General features: G+C 47.6%; 1 protein-coding gene across 3 annotated transcripts in view; it reads left to right on the forward strand.

Moving 5' to 3' along the window:
• The window catches only part of NRP2 (neuropilin 2), a 119,167-nt gene extending 104,160 nt beyond the window's left edge, over positions 1-15,007 (forward strand). For 2 of the 3 annotated variants that reach the window (XM_070421940.1, XM_070421941.1), the window contains exons 16-17: positions 9,725-9,775; positions 11,792-15,007. In XM_070421940.1, coding sequence (XP_070278041.1) covers positions 9,725-9,775; positions 11,792-12,096 — 356 coding nt within the window. In that variant the 3' untranslated portion in view covers positions 12,097-15,007. Of the gene's footprint in view, positions 1-9,724; positions 9,776-11,791 lie in introns of those variants that run through there. The other variant, XR_011472383.1, reaches the window with a different exon arrangement.

The raw sequence follows: 15,007 nt of genomic DNA on the forward strand, positions 1-15,007 counted from the left end.
TATGGTTGGGTCACAACATGAGGAACTGTATTTAAAGGGCCAGAAGGTTGAGAACCACTGCTAATTTGTTGATGGAGAGGGCTTCATTGTTGAGCTTTGATTTGTCTGTGTGGTGGGCTGCACACCTGAGCCACTCTGCAGGCCTGTCCATGCGGCTCGTTTTCTCTCTAATTGTGCACATCGCTGGGCTTCTCACAGCTGTAGTTTGCCTTTCATCCACTTTAGTGACGGCCCAAAGAAAACACACAACAAATCCAACCAGTGAACACAGAGGGGAGGGGACGGGACGCCAGCTGATGGCCTTACAGTCGGCAGGGAGAGGCATCGCCTTATATAAATAAATTAAAAGCTGGGAAGGTGTAGGGATTAATGAAGCCTGACAGCTTGCGCGCACTGGGGTGCGTCTAGAGGTTAGATATAAGCAGAAGCCCGCACCCTCAGAAGGCGTCAGGCCACAGGCCTCGGCCAGAGCACATTTGTACTAACTGTGGGGAGCTCTGCTTGGCCCCAGACCTAAGCAGTGAAGAGAGGCGAGGTTTGGGGGATCGCCAAAAGCAAAATCCCTTTCAGCATGGAATGCTGTCTATGGAGAATAGGTACCTCAGGCAAACCAGCAAAAACCATTCTTGCCCTAAGGCCAGTGGGTGGGCAGGAAGCCCAGAATCCTTCTCCTCTCTTCTGGGTAAAGTAATATTTCTTGGGGGGTTGTTTTATTTCAGTCACTGACCTTCAAGAGTTCAAAAAACCTTCATGCCCAATTCTGTGGTTTGGTTTGGTTGGGATTTGTTTTTGTTCTGCATAAATGGTATCAGCATTTGTTCTCTTTGTTGGACAACTTACTTGTTTTCACTTGACAAAGCCTCCAGGTTTCATCAGTTCACATGGACAAATTTACCCCGCCCTCTAGCTGCTGTAGAGCATTCCGTATCGTGTGAAGTGCCGTAGTTTATTAAGTGCTCCCCTCCTGGTGAGCATTCAGGTTGTGTCCAGTTTTCTTCTTGCTTAGTTTTTACTATTATAAGCAATATTGCAGTGAACATCCTTAAAGTCACCTCTGTGCACGTGTTTGTCTCTGATAGCATGCCTGGGTCACATGGTGTGCTTGATTGCATTTTCATACATACTTCAGATGGCTGCGGGTTTCCTTTTAAATGGACCCGTCCCCCTTTGAGAGGACAACAAGGTCGTGGACATCGGAGAGCATCCCAGGTCACACTTGCACGAGCCGCATAATCTCTGTGACAGTCTCCCTTCCTCTAAAGAGGGCGGAGTGGTTACAAGAGAAGACTTTGGGTAGCTTTAGCCAAAGGGAATGTTAATCCCAGGGACTTTTTAAAAAACACTTCCAATATGCAGAGAAGGTGGGCCTGGCTGTACGTGGCAGCTCACCGGAGCCGAGGCAACTGTGGCCCAGGAGTTAATTCCATCCCTGGGCCCAGCAGGCAGAGCTCTGTTCTTCATGATTAATGAGTTCCACTTGGTTTCCTCAAAGAGTGGCTGTGCTGTGCCTTGCTGTTATTTATTTATGTTTTCTACTAAAAAATTCATGTAAAACCATCCTTTAAGGTCAGTGCTCAGTACTGTGCTGCAGACTAAAATGTTCCAGCCGCCACAAGTAGGTCTACATGCCAACCCAGATTCTCCAGTCCTTGGGCTGAGAGGCGGTGGCCAGCTTCCTTCAGAGGAGGTTCGGGCTGGTGTGACCTGAGGAAAGACAGCAGGCAACGAGGCTGTTTGGCTGTTTTCTAGCGGGAGGTTTATATGTGCAGGCAAAGCCACTAGCCCCAAATGGCTCCAGGCAGGAGTGGCAAATGGGAGAGAAAACAAGGGACCTGTTAGTTCCAAACACCATTTCTTCCAAGAGCGCTACCCTGTTTCTGCCAAGCACTAAGACAAAGGGGTCAGGAAAATGGGACTCTGACTCTGAGCATAATGGACCGTTTCTACGGCCGTATATGGGCTGTGTGGGCCCAAAACCCAGGACTGCTGGTTCTGGGATCTGGGGCGTGGGTAGATTCTCCGGGTGGCTCAGGGGGGAAAGCAGCATAAGCTCCAGGGGTGGGTGAGCTAGAGACGTCCCCATGCACACAAGCCTTGTGTTGCCTTCTGTATATACTTGTGCAAAATTGAACCCTTTCAGTATCATTAACTAACATACCCACAAGCAAAGACTCTGATCCGGAGCTGGAACGACAGTATGCCGCATCTTGGCCTTCGACCACAGCAATTTTTCTTGGCAGCAGGACTCATTAGCAGGACGCGTGGACTCGAGTTCTCTGTGCCTTGTTAGAGAGCAGCCAGCTCTGGTAATGATGCGAGTGCAGGGAAAGCTTTGAGCTGGAGGTGGCCTTGACCAGAGTCCTGTTCTCAGCCGGCCTGCTGGTTTGAGACTCTATTTGAGCACAGACTGTTAAAGAACTGTTTTGTCCCTCAGCAATTCCCCACTGCCGCCAAGGAGCTGGGAAAGGGGACATAAAGACCTCAAGGGCCCATGTCAGCTTCCTCACTGCTTCTCTAGGACAGTCCTGACAGCTGGTACTGAAGGAGGAAGACAGTCATTAGAACATAGATGGGCGTGAGATGGGAGCATCAAAGGAGACCTGGGGTGCCTCATAGGCCTTGGCCAAATGCAGACCAAGAATGTGAGCTCAATAGTAGTGTCACAAGAAGCCCTGGGCCCACACCATAATCGCCATCTGCTTCACACCTCCTGAGAGAGCCGTCGCCCCCTCCTCTTTCCTCAAGGAGGCCTGTCTCCATCCCTGCCTTTGCACCAGGTGTTCATCTCCAGCTTGCACCCTCCTCCCTCTTGGTGGCCCCCATCCCTCTCCTCTGACATCCTCACACTTGCCCTGCCCACCTCACCAAAACCTTCTCCCAGAAAAGCATGGATCAGATTCCTTCACACAAAGGCTTAATTGCTTAGTTCCTCCAACTGGTTGCATTCTCCAAGGAGACCAAACCTACAGCCAGAGGAATTATTCTATTATTCTATTATTCGCTTATTACACAATTGCATTGTTCGCCGGCAAGCTTCTGTGCAAATCCCCTCTTGAATAGGTAAAGGTGTTCCACCTTTCTGGAAAACCTACCATCTTATCTCAGAATCATTCATTCATTCTTGTGTTCAGAAGAGCTGCCCAGTTTCTAAGTATAAACAGCTCTCTCGGTGAGATGCATGTGCAAGAGACTTTTTTTTCAAGCACCTATGGAATCATATGGAGCAATCTGTAAGAAGACCTCCTTTTTGACATGTATTCTTACAGAAATGGAGAATGTCTCGGATTTTTCAAAGACCTAGAGCAGGGGTCCTCAAACTACGGCCCGAGGGCCACATGCAAATACAAATATTGTATTTGTTCCTGTTTTGTTTTTTTACTTCAAAATAAGATATGTGCAGTGTGCATAGGAATTTGTTCATAGTTTTTTTTTTTTTTTAAACTATAGTCCAGCCCTCCAACGGTCTGAGGGACAGTGAACTGGCCCCCTGTTTAAAAAGTTTGAGGACCCCTGACCTAGAGTAAGGAAGAGGCTCCAGAATTGCCCTCCATCCACATGGCTGGGTTTTCCCAGCCCGAACAGCGGTGAAGCCCATCTTTATAGCTAACCACTTCTCTGACTATGTTTTTCTTATTTCCATGCCATTGTTGGGGCTCAGTGGAGCCATTCCGGCCTCAGCTGCTCATCTTCCTCCACACTTGAAAGCAGTATTAGGTCATTTTACAGCCTTCTCATTGCAGTTGCTATTTCCAATCCTTTTTAGTGTTTCCTTCTAGTTATTCAACTAAAAATAATAAAAAATAATGGCTAAATTCAGGTTCAGACTCTTCCAATATCTCAAACCAAGCCCCCTTTTCTTTCCCAGCTTGAAACCATTTGAAAACTCCAAAAAACATTTCTTTTCCATGATTTTCATTAGATTTGGCTCTAGCCTACAAGATAATAACCCAGGATGAAGGATCTTCTGGTGGTGTTTCTAAACTCAAGCCAAACCCAGCAAGGGGTGAATGGCTCACAAGTAGCCTGACTCTGGAGCAGCTTTGGCAAAGTTTAGATTAACATCTGAACCTTTGGCTTCTTGTAGCAGCTGGGGATGAGCAAACCAAATTAGGGAAATTGAGTACATAGTGGGGAGGGGGTGGGGTACACCTTTAGCCAGTGCTAAATTAAACACTTTGGAGGGCCAAGAAATATCTCCTAGTCCTTCATTATTTCCCATTTATTTTGGTCTGAGTGTTATATCTCCTGTTGGGATCAAAACAGAGTGTCCAAGAGAAATTTTTTAAGGCTACTCCCATCTAAACAGTCCAGTGATTTAACTGGCTCAGGGGGGTTGGGAACTTGGAATCAAATTCAACAAGAGCTCGAAGTGGCCAAGAGCTTATCCCAAACAAATCATAGGCCCAAAACAAGGTGTTGACAGTGTGGCTTGCTCTCAGTTTTACTGCTGATTGGTTCAACGATTTATTGCATTTTTCTACCCTCCTTCCTCAATTTCTTCCTCTTTAACACAGAAGCGATGACACTTGGTACCTGTGAAAATGAATGGTTTCAGTGATTTTTCGGTGTGGAAGAGCCTCTTGGATCCTTGCTTTAAAGCTGCTTGCAGTATGGTGGGTTAAGTGGAGGGGTTACGGCTGGCTTCCTGGCACATTTTATCAGCCCTGCCTCAGTCCAGGTGGAGGCCTGGAAGTTGGGGCACACTTACCCACATCGTCAGTTCCCGGATTGCCAGTTGGCAGGACTGGTTCCGAAGCCTAATGAGCAAGTATTGCAAACATAGAAGCTCCTGGCTCCCACTTGTCTGTCCTTTTCATGGTCCTCTCTCTCCACGCACACCTTACACCTTAAGATCGATGCCTTCGGGGAGCAGCCACTTAAGGAGAGGACAGATTGGGTGAAGGTGGGGGCAGAGCAGCGTGCGGCCATGGAGCCCTTTTCTGTAGAAGCCACCTCGTCTCCTTCAGCCAGCAGCCCTGTTCAGAAAGCATGCAGCACAAGGGCCCTCAGAGCCCTCTTATGTTCTGTCCAGAAAGACGATAGAGTTGTTGAGCAGGGAAGGTCCGTGGTTACTCTACAGAGGAGCAGACAGAGTTTCAGGGAGGTCAATGCCTTGTCCAGGCACTCACACCTGGGGCAGTAGCAGAACTCAGGCATGAGGCAGGCCATCTGGCCCGGCCTGTGTGACTCAGTGGTTGAGTGTCAACCTAAGAACCAGGAGGTCACGGTTCAATTCCTGGTCAGGACATATGCCCTGGTTTCAAGCTCGATCCCCAATAGGGGCCATGCAGGAGGCAACTGATCAATGGTTCTCTCATCATTGATGTTTCTTTCTCTCTCTCTCCCTCTCCTTTCCTCTCTGAAATCAATAAAAATGGTTTTTAAAAAGAAGCAGGTAGTCTGTTCCCAGGCTGCCCCCAGTCCACTACTCCCAGAAAAGAAAGGGGGGAGGGGGGAGAAAGGACTGTGAGAGAAAGCATTCTTGTTTGAGGCCTAAGTCACGCTCAGTGGGGAATTTCCCGGTGCAGGTTGGAGTGTCTGGGGTGTTTCCTCTGCACAGCATGTGTGGTCTTACGCCACCAGGCAGTGTTCCAGACCCCTTGGGGTAAACATCTCTTAGGCTAGGTTTGGTTCTTAACTAGGTATGACTGTTCACCCTTCGTGCCATAGTATTGAGATCTACTGATAAGGACACTGGAGAATATTTGACTTTTCTAGGGGGGAGAGAGTTCCTGAAACAGTCCAGTGGATGTTTAATGACTCTTGCTCTGAAAAATCAGGAAAATGGGAGATAGATGAGACCTTGAGTCACTCATCACTGTGTACCTAACCCACCTCTCAGTGATGCTAAAGGAAGAGCTCCTGGGGAAGCAGGAGGACTTTCAGTCTGAGGTTCAAGGTCCATATAAAAATGGCCATGTTTTGTTGGATTGTGTTCTTGTTCATTTGTGTGTGTTTTTAAGAAGGCTCACTTGATTGCTCCAACTCTACTAAAATCCCTTCCAGTCACCATGAGCCCTGTTCCCTCTCACTGTTCTGGTCTGCAGCAACGGGTGTGGGGAGAGGGGACAGACCTGGCTCTCAGGTAGGGAAGGACAGGGTGGAGGATTTGTGGGGGGCAAGGCAATCTCTTTGAATTCCTCAAAGAGAATCTGATAAAAAGAATTCGAGCCCCAAACCAAGAACTCAGTGTATGAGTAAAAAGCTTCAGGTGCCATGTCTGAAACCACTCTTACAACCTCCAGCCCCCATTTTGCAGCTTAATTCTGAAGCGTCCTCCTCCCCACTCCCGGGTTTCTTTCCTGGCCCTGGCCCAGCCTCCTTTGCCCAATCCCCAGCCTGTGCTCCGGCAGCAATAGGAGTCCCCTCCACAATGCCCCCCTTTCTTGTACACTATTTTATTGGGGTTGAGTCTTTGCTTCCCAACCAGACAGGACCTTGATTACAGACACCTGGTCCCATACATCTGCATTTCCCAAAGTCCTCAATATGGTTCCTGGGCACCTACTAAACCCTCTTCATAAGCAATGGTTGATTGATTGGTTAGTTAGCCAGTCAATGAAGAACAATTTAAATCAGCCTTCCCTCTTTGAGTAACGCCTATCAGAGAAAATGTGAAGCCCCAAATTTCAGATTGCCACATCTTCTCTCGTTCATGAGAGATCTTCATTAGTTCCTATCAAGGTGGTGAGCCATTGATGCAGGTAAACCGCGGGAGGGCGTGTATCCAGGCGACTAGGATCCAAGACCTTTATTTCTGTTAGGATGGGGTAATGATGATGTGGAGGCAATTGTAGTGTCCTGCCCACACCCAGAGAACTTGAGAGCAGACTAGGGGAGGAGGGCTCTCCTCTGGCCCTAATACAGTACTGAGCGTCAGAGTTCAGGCTTTGCGGTCGGATTGGCCTGAGATTGAACCCCTACAGGGGCCCAAAAGGAAATAGGGTCATGTAAGCACAAAGGTTGAAAGTAGAAGTCATGTGGGTGGTAAGATCCATCCCTGACCTGTGTTCTCCTAAATGTGTGGCCCATTCTGCTCTTCCTCATCCATCTGACACTCATAACCACTCCCTGCAACAGAGTCCTGGCAGGTTCTCTTCAAGTTGTTCCTCATTAAAAAAAAAAAATTTAAAAACAAAATTCCAGGTCTCTAGACCCCCTTTTTTTCTGCTATCTGCCTCACTTCTCAAGCTAGGTCTCCTTCCCAGGGAGGTGCTGCCTCCATTCTCTGTCGTGAGCTCCTCGCTCATTACTTCTCCCTCCTCCAAACCCTTGCCTTTTCTTTGCTAGAACCATACTCCTTGCTGCCAACAGGCTGAGGTTTACCTACTAGGCTCAACAGAAAAGGAAGGTGGCCTGTGAAGGTCAAAGAGGATTTTGAGAAAGAAAGCTCTTAATCAAACCCAGACATCAAGAATATTAGCGAAGGGACTAGAGAAAATTGCTATCAAATTAAATTGCTTTTGTACAAATGTTCCCTATATTTTGGTTTTCCCCAGTGTGCCATTCTTTCTTTAAGGCTTGGTGAACAGATGCATGTTTGAAAACGTTGATTAACTTATCCTCTTTTCGACCCCTTCCCACTCACCCAAACTGCTGGAAGCAGTCAAAAGCCAAGTCAAGCCTCTAATGTGTTCTTCACCTTAAGTAGCCTTTAATTCTCCAGGTGCAGAACTATCAGCCACATCTAGGCAATCAATTTCACAGACCAATCTCATTGGTCCAATTTCTTAGAAATGGATTGATTCTTAGGAGGTCATCCCATCCAGTCCTCTGCCTCCAGAGACAAGAGGCTATGATCTCCTGGGACAAAATGTCCTCATAGTTATCACCACCCTCTTACCCTTTTCTCTTTAAAATCCAGGCAACACTCACCCCTTTCCAGACTATCATCAATAGTGTCCTCAGAGTTCTTCTCTGCAGGTGTGAGATGGAGCAAGATGACAGTCTAGCCTCTAAGATCTCATTGCATCCTTTAGAACAGGATTTGGCCCAAAACTCACAGATAGGAGCCCCACAATTTTTGTTCTAGGCTCATTCATAGTCTCATCATATGTTCTGCATCTTTTAACCGTGAAGGTATTAAGACCTCTGAGCATCAAAACTATTAATGGTTGGAAATGTGATGGCTTTCTCCCTTTCTCCCACGTTTGTTTTATTTTTCATAAGGTTAAAAAAAATCTCCAGGCTGACTTTCACAAGTTTGATTTGATCCCCATGACAGACACCACCTGCCTCTTGTTGATTCGTGCCCACGTCTTTTTTCCAGGGAAACAGTCTGCATTGTAGAGGCCTGGAGAATAATGCAGGGGGTGGGCACCGAGGTGGGGAGGCTGGCACAACCTGCAGGTGCCAGTTGCTGTGCTCAGGAGCAGGCAGGATTTATGGAGGATTGGTGCCAGTGGCATCGATCCTTTCAAGTGGGGTCTTGGCACGTTGTTTTGTGCATCTCTTCTGGGCCACCAAGGGGATGAGAATGTGCTTTAGCACTTTTGCCAGGGATGAGGTTGGAACGTGATTACCACTAGCACCTCCAGGAAAAGTCTGAATTTTATGTGTGGCCATGATAGATGGATCTTCAGTTCAGGTCATGGTCAAGTCGACCTTCCCTGAGATGTTGTGCTGATCAAGAAGTTCAGGCTGGTCTGAAGCTCTTTTATTCCTTTTGTTTGATACTTTAGCTGTTTAGGATTTGGGTTTTGTGGTAAGCCTTGATTTCTGCATATCAATTTATAGTGCTGACTTCAAGGTTGTCCACCTGACTTTGGGCTGAATAAAACTCTCAAAGGGCCACATGCCTTCACTTGGTGCCATTTTGCTGACAGCAGGAACAAGCATAATTAACTTGTGAGATTGGAAGAAGTGATAAGACACTGTTCTTCACCACATATTTGATTCTCTTTTTTAATGTTTTTCCATTTTAGACAGGTAATTTTATTGGCTCTGATTTCTATAAGATGGACAGCATAGTGAATAGAGAAACCTGTATTATCCCCTTCCCCAAAATATTATCATAAAAGAAGAAAAAGATAGTGATAATACTAGAGAAAATTCAGAGTAAATTAACTCAGCTGTATTCAAGACTGAGCTAGTCTGATTGGATGCCCACGTTTGATCTATTCTAAACTGAAGAAAGCCAATAGAAAAATAGCCAGAAAGGAAAGATGGGAGATATTAGCACAGATATGTGAAGGTGAATAGGCATGACATTCTTTCCAATTCTACATCTACATTGAAGCATATAATGATGAAACGTGACTTCCTTAAATTTCCATACATTTATTTGAAATCCAGAGGAGGAAGGCTCTTGTACTTTGTGTCCACTTAGATGCATCATCTTATAAGGAGGGTCAGCATGTTATACTAGATGAACAACAGTCATGACAACTGAGGATGGACATGCAGTGTCGTTGAAGTTGCCTTAGACAAAACTCAGACCTATATTGCTAATGAATAACCATCATTATAAAGACACAAGTGAGGATTTACTTGGCACTAAAGACCTTTCCTATTGTTTCTGTTCTTCTGGTTACTGGAAGTAAAGACAGATCCTTTGAGGGAAAAGGCTCCATTAATATGCCTGTTACATGATCTAGAAGCAGATGGGATGCTTGAGCTGCCAACATACCGAGGAGTCGTTCTCAGAAAGGTCTAGTCTCTGCCTTGTAGCCATGGTGATAGAACTGGTTATAACTTGATTTGTTTGTTTCCTTTTTCATTATAGTGGACATCCCAGAAGTACATGGGCGAGAGGGCTATGAAGATGAAATTGTTGGTGAGTATTACTATGATTTAGCAGATAATCATGAAATTCAAGTTTGGTTATAAAGATGTACTGCAGAGGGCCAGAAACCACCAATTGCTCTGTCAAGGCCAAATTTAGAGTTTAGAAAGTGTATCGAGTCCCTTCTGCCTAATCTGAAACAGGTCCCCTACTTCGGGCAACTTTCAACATTGATGGACTTCAAATCTGGAGAAACCCTTGAGAAGTGAAGGCCAGGGTTCCTCTATAGGAGTCACTGCTTGAACCCATTAACCTCCTTCCAAAAAGTGCCTGAGTGAATGAGCGTCACCGTGCATACCCTCCCAGGCCTGCTGTGGTTGCCAGTTCCCTGGCGTGTAGGGACCCTTCTCACACTCTCCAAATCTCCAAGTTGGGGCTCACTGCAAGATCCGTGTTTCTTTCTCACACTGTCCATCTCGTGTTTTCATTTTATTTCAAGCTCTGTTTTCCCACTTCAAACACATACTTCAAGAGGCTGAAGCGAGAATCCCGACTAAAGGGCCACTGAGCAAACATATAGATGTCATTTCTTCCCTGGGCTCAGAGCAGCACAGGTCTCTCCGGGCTTCTCTGAGTGCCAGAGTTGATCTCCAAGAGGGATCACGAAGGTTCCCCTCGGAGAACAGCTTTGAGACCAAGATTGATGCATTTAAGAAGAGCAGTTTATAGAGCAGCTGCTTTCCACCCGACCTTAATCAAACACTTCAAGTGTAGTTATAGAAACAGAGTGACTAATCCAAACAGCACCTTGTTAACTGAACACAGACTCTGCCTGCAAACCCAGCCTAACGCTCCTTTTATGGGCAAAGCTGCGCAACTGGCCTCCGCGGAGAGGCTGCAGTGGATCAAGCAAGGAGCACTGACGGGGAGGAGGGTGCAGGAGGGTGCAGGAAGCCTGCGGGGCCCGGTGCAACTGCTTGCTGACTCTGGGACCCTGTGTGAGTTACCTAGTCACCTAATTTCTTAAAACCTTGGTTTCATCATCTATATATATATATATCACCCTGCTTTCTTCATGGAATTATCAGGAAATCCCACAAAATAAGCCATGGGTATCGTCATGCCTTGGCCACACTGGGTGGTTTAAACAACAGAACTGTATTTCTCCTCATTCTGGAGACTGGAAGTCCAAGATCAAGGTATCAGCAGTGTGGCTTCCTTCTGAGGGTTGTGAGGGGAAATCTGTTACAAGCCTTTCTCTTTGGCTTGTCGATGGCCATGTCTGTATCCACATGGCCATCTGCCATCTCTGGCTGTCTCAAGTTTCCCCTTTTTATAAGAACACCAGTCACACTGAGTTAGGGCCCACCCTATTTCAGTTTGATTACCTCTGTAAAGCTCCTATCTCCAAATAAGGTCACTCTCTGAGGTTCTGGGATTTAAGACTTCAACATATGAGTCTGGGGAAGGGACATAATTCAACCCATTAGTAAGGTTAGACGGATGTCAAGTGAAGTCCGGTGGCTTGAAAAACATCTGCTGCTCGGATGGCCAGGAATGCTATGCAGAAACTCTTCCTGTGAGAATAGTCTCAGCCTGTCCTTCGATTTAGCTTGAACCCCTTGGAAGTAAGGGATGAGGAGGAAAAGGAGGAAGGGTGCCCAAACACAGGGCCATCCCTGGGGCTCCAAAGGCACCCTGTTATAATATGTATTTACTTAGCATTAGTGAAATTATTTAAGTCTCAAATACTTAAGACTATACTCACTATGTGCTGGACACTAACCACTTTATCAATATTCATGTAGTTCACCTAGCAACCAAGAGAGGTAGACTTTATTAATATCCCCATTTTACAGATGAGAGAACTGAGGCAAAGCGAGGTTAAGTAACTTTCCCAAAGTTACACAGTGAGGCTGGGGCAGGGCTGGGCTTTGAAGCCAAGCAGTGTTAAGTCCCGGCTTCCTACTCACGCTCTGGAGAACCTCTGGGCTGGGCTGGGAAGGCTCAGGTATTTCACCCTGCAAGAAGCATTGCCTGCCATCTGTCCTGTGCTTTCTGTCCTAGATGAGTACGAAGTGGACTGGAGCAACGCTTCTTCCTCGACCTCAGGGTCCAGCACCCCTTCGGCCGACAAAGAGAAGAGCTGGCTGTACACGCTGGATCCCATCCTCATCACCATCATCGCCATGAGCTCGCTGGGCGTCCTCCTGGGGGCCACATGCGCCGGGCTGCTGCTCTACTGCACCTGCTCCTACTCGGGCCTGAGCTCCCGCAGCTGCACCACGCTCGAGAACTACAACTTCGAGCTCTACGACGGCCTCAAGCACAAGGTCAAGATGAACCACCAGAAGTGCTGCTCCGAGGCATGACGGATTGCACCCAAATCGCATCTGACGTTTCATTCCAGCGAGAGGGGCTAGTGAAGATTACAATTTTTTTCCCCTTTGGAACTGAATGCCATAATCTCGATCAAACTGATCCAGAATTACCGAAGGTGTGGACAGGACAGGCGGGCAAGTCGAGGGAGGAGGGAGATGCAGCCGCGTGGGGGGGGAGGGGTGTCACGACCCACCTAGCACCGCGGGGGGCCGAGTCATTGCTGGGACAAAGACGGGAGCTCATCTCTTTGGGGTCACAGTTCTCTTTCGTTTGTGAGTTTGTTGTTATTATTAATTATTATATTTTATTTCTTTGGTCTGTGAGCAACTCGAAGAGGCAGAAGAGAATGACTTTTCTAGCGCAGAAGCAGAGGGGGATCCTTATTCTCTGCCTTCTGTTTCTAATCAACACTTGAAAAGCAAAGGGTCTTTTCACACTTTCCACCTTTAGGGGAAAAAACTCAAAATACAAGCCGTGCAGCTTATCCCGTCTTCTGATCTTCTCCTGACTTACGGGATCTGCTGTGGCGAAGGCCCTGCCGCCGACCCTGCGCGCTGCCGTGCCCAGTCCTAGCATTTACATAGGATGTCGTTGCCTTTAACTTTTTTTATCCAGGGGAAAATTGCCATTTTAGGGTCAGCACGAATAGCTCTTTCCTACATGCGATTTAAAACAAACCAGAAAGGAAACTTCACACGTCAAAATCCGCGGAAGCACCTCCATGTGAGACGTGGACGAGCCTTAAGGAGCTTTGTGAATAGGAGCCATTCAGACCAGGATTTATGGCTGTGGGGCTCCTTGCGGGGCCTCTGGGGGTGGTTCTGCTTCCCGCCCCCCTCCTTGTTCTCCTAAGACATGGACACATGCACACACATTCATGCACACACCCCCACATTTGTTTCTAAGCCCCAGGAAAGGCCTCGTTTGATAGTCTCAAAGGTGGGGTGGGGAGACAGGCTATTTTCTCTGTCGGTTCCAGGTGCCTGGTGCCCACCAGGTGGAAAGGGGGCAGTGGAGGGGAAAAGAAGTCCAGCCCCTGATGGTGTGATGGCAAAGGCTGAGCAGAGCGTACAGAGAATCTTGATGAGTCAGCCTCTCCAGGAGTAAACATTGATCTCTCCTTGGGGTTACGGCCACCACCTCCACCTTTCAGGAGAGGGGGCCAGGATGTCAGGGTGTCTCGCCGGAAGTCTGCAAGCACTGTGAACCAAAACGCTGGCAACCCTGTCTGAACCCCAGAGAGACCGATGTTCTCTCACACACATACACGCACCAATTTATGTGGTTTTTTTTATTAAGTGCCTTGAAAAAGTGAAGAAAAATGTATTTTCTCTCTATGTTGAAATCAGTGAATATCATCCAAGTTAAGGCATTCCTCCTTCCCTAACCCCAGTGGCTCCCCGCCCAGCTCCCCCACCTCACCGCTGACCTACTAATGGAATGAGCCCTGCTGCCCAAGTGGTCGTCATTGCCCGGGTGACTCTCACCTGCTCCAGAAGGGGCCGCATCAGGAATGGATGAACCTGTGCGAAGGATAGGATTGTCCACGTCAAGATCCAAATCTGAATTTGTAGTGACGCCTACGGTTTACCTGTGTGCTGGTTGAAACTCTACCAGCGTGCCCAGCCTATCACATAAACTGTCCGACCATTTTTGCTGCTATGGTCACCCCGATCTCATGTGTCTCGTGCCCAGGTGAAAGGGGAAGGGTGAATGGGGCTGGCAGTTTTCCTGTGTTAACGCATGGAAATGCTGGTTCACATGGGAACGTCACCATGTTTTGTGTGCAGAGAGGGAGACTCATGCCAACAGCTATTTATTCCTACGTGTGTGTGTCTGTGCCGCCTTTGAGTTCTCTGTATCTACTGTGTATGTGAATGGTCACGTGGGACTCAGTGGTGTTGTTGTGACTTTGACTCTGACCGAGGGCCTGAGTTAACTGCTGATCTCAGCACTCGCTGGCACGTTGGTAGTTAGAGGTGAAAAGTAAAGCCGTCAAGCTCAAGGGCTTAGCTTTAGGCCCACCCTGAGCTGGGCGTAGAGCAGAAGCAAGTGTTTAAGTAGCCTACCCTCCTCTTCGCCTTCCCGTGTAGCTCCATGTTCAGGAAGCTAGCAAGTCCTGGGGATTTCCAGGAGCAGCCTGCAGAAGAAGAGAAGTTCAGACGTCTACTCTGGGGGTCTGGCTGTCTCATGCCCAATGGACCGTGTTACAGCTCCCCAAAGACCAGCCCTGTCTCCAGCCTGCAGTTCACCTCTAAGTTACGCACAACTCAGCCTGCATCCCTCTGTATCCATGTTCTCCGTGAAGCCCCAGGCGGGCCCTGAATGCTGAACAAAAGCAGGCTCCCCAGGGCTGCGTGTAGATACCTCACCAATGCTGGAGGCTGGTCTCTGGCGAGACAGAAAGATAGTGGGCCCCGATTTTAACTTAGTGGCCAGAGGGCACCCTGGTGCATTTGTCGTCTCCATCGGCAGGTGGGCTGGCTGACCCGTCTCCTTAAGTCATTCCCTTTGGGAAACCCAACTCACAGTATTGATCTCCTTTTTTGCCTTGTACTGAATGACACATTACCTCCACGCTCTCCCGGACTAGACGGTCCACAGGGCCACAGGTTGCTTTCTCTCTTGGGTGGGAATGAGGAGTTGACAGGGATGAGGGTCCAAGGAATGAGCATGAATGGCAAGAAAACAAGGGGAGAAGTTAAGCCATCACACAGGTTAACTTTTCCAGGGTTTGCAGTTAAAGGTATTCGACCATTTGCTGGCTGAGCCAGATCACGGGAACTTGAGAGCTTTTACTGTGATTCTTCAATGTAAAAATTAAACAAACAACAATGTCAAACTGTGTTTATATGATTTGTATAAAGCCTTTTTAAGATTACTATTTAAATAAACATTATA

The sequence above is a fragment of the Myotis yumanensis genome, unplaced genomic scaffold (assembly GCF_028538775.1).
Source record: "Myotis yumanensis isolate MYYU_CA2020_CCGP unplaced genomic scaffold, mMyoYum1.0.hap1 SCAF_8, whole genome shotgun sequence".
NCBI classification, from domain to species: Eukaryota; Metazoa; Chordata; class Mammalia; order Chiroptera; family Vespertilionidae; genus Myotis; species Myotis yumanensis.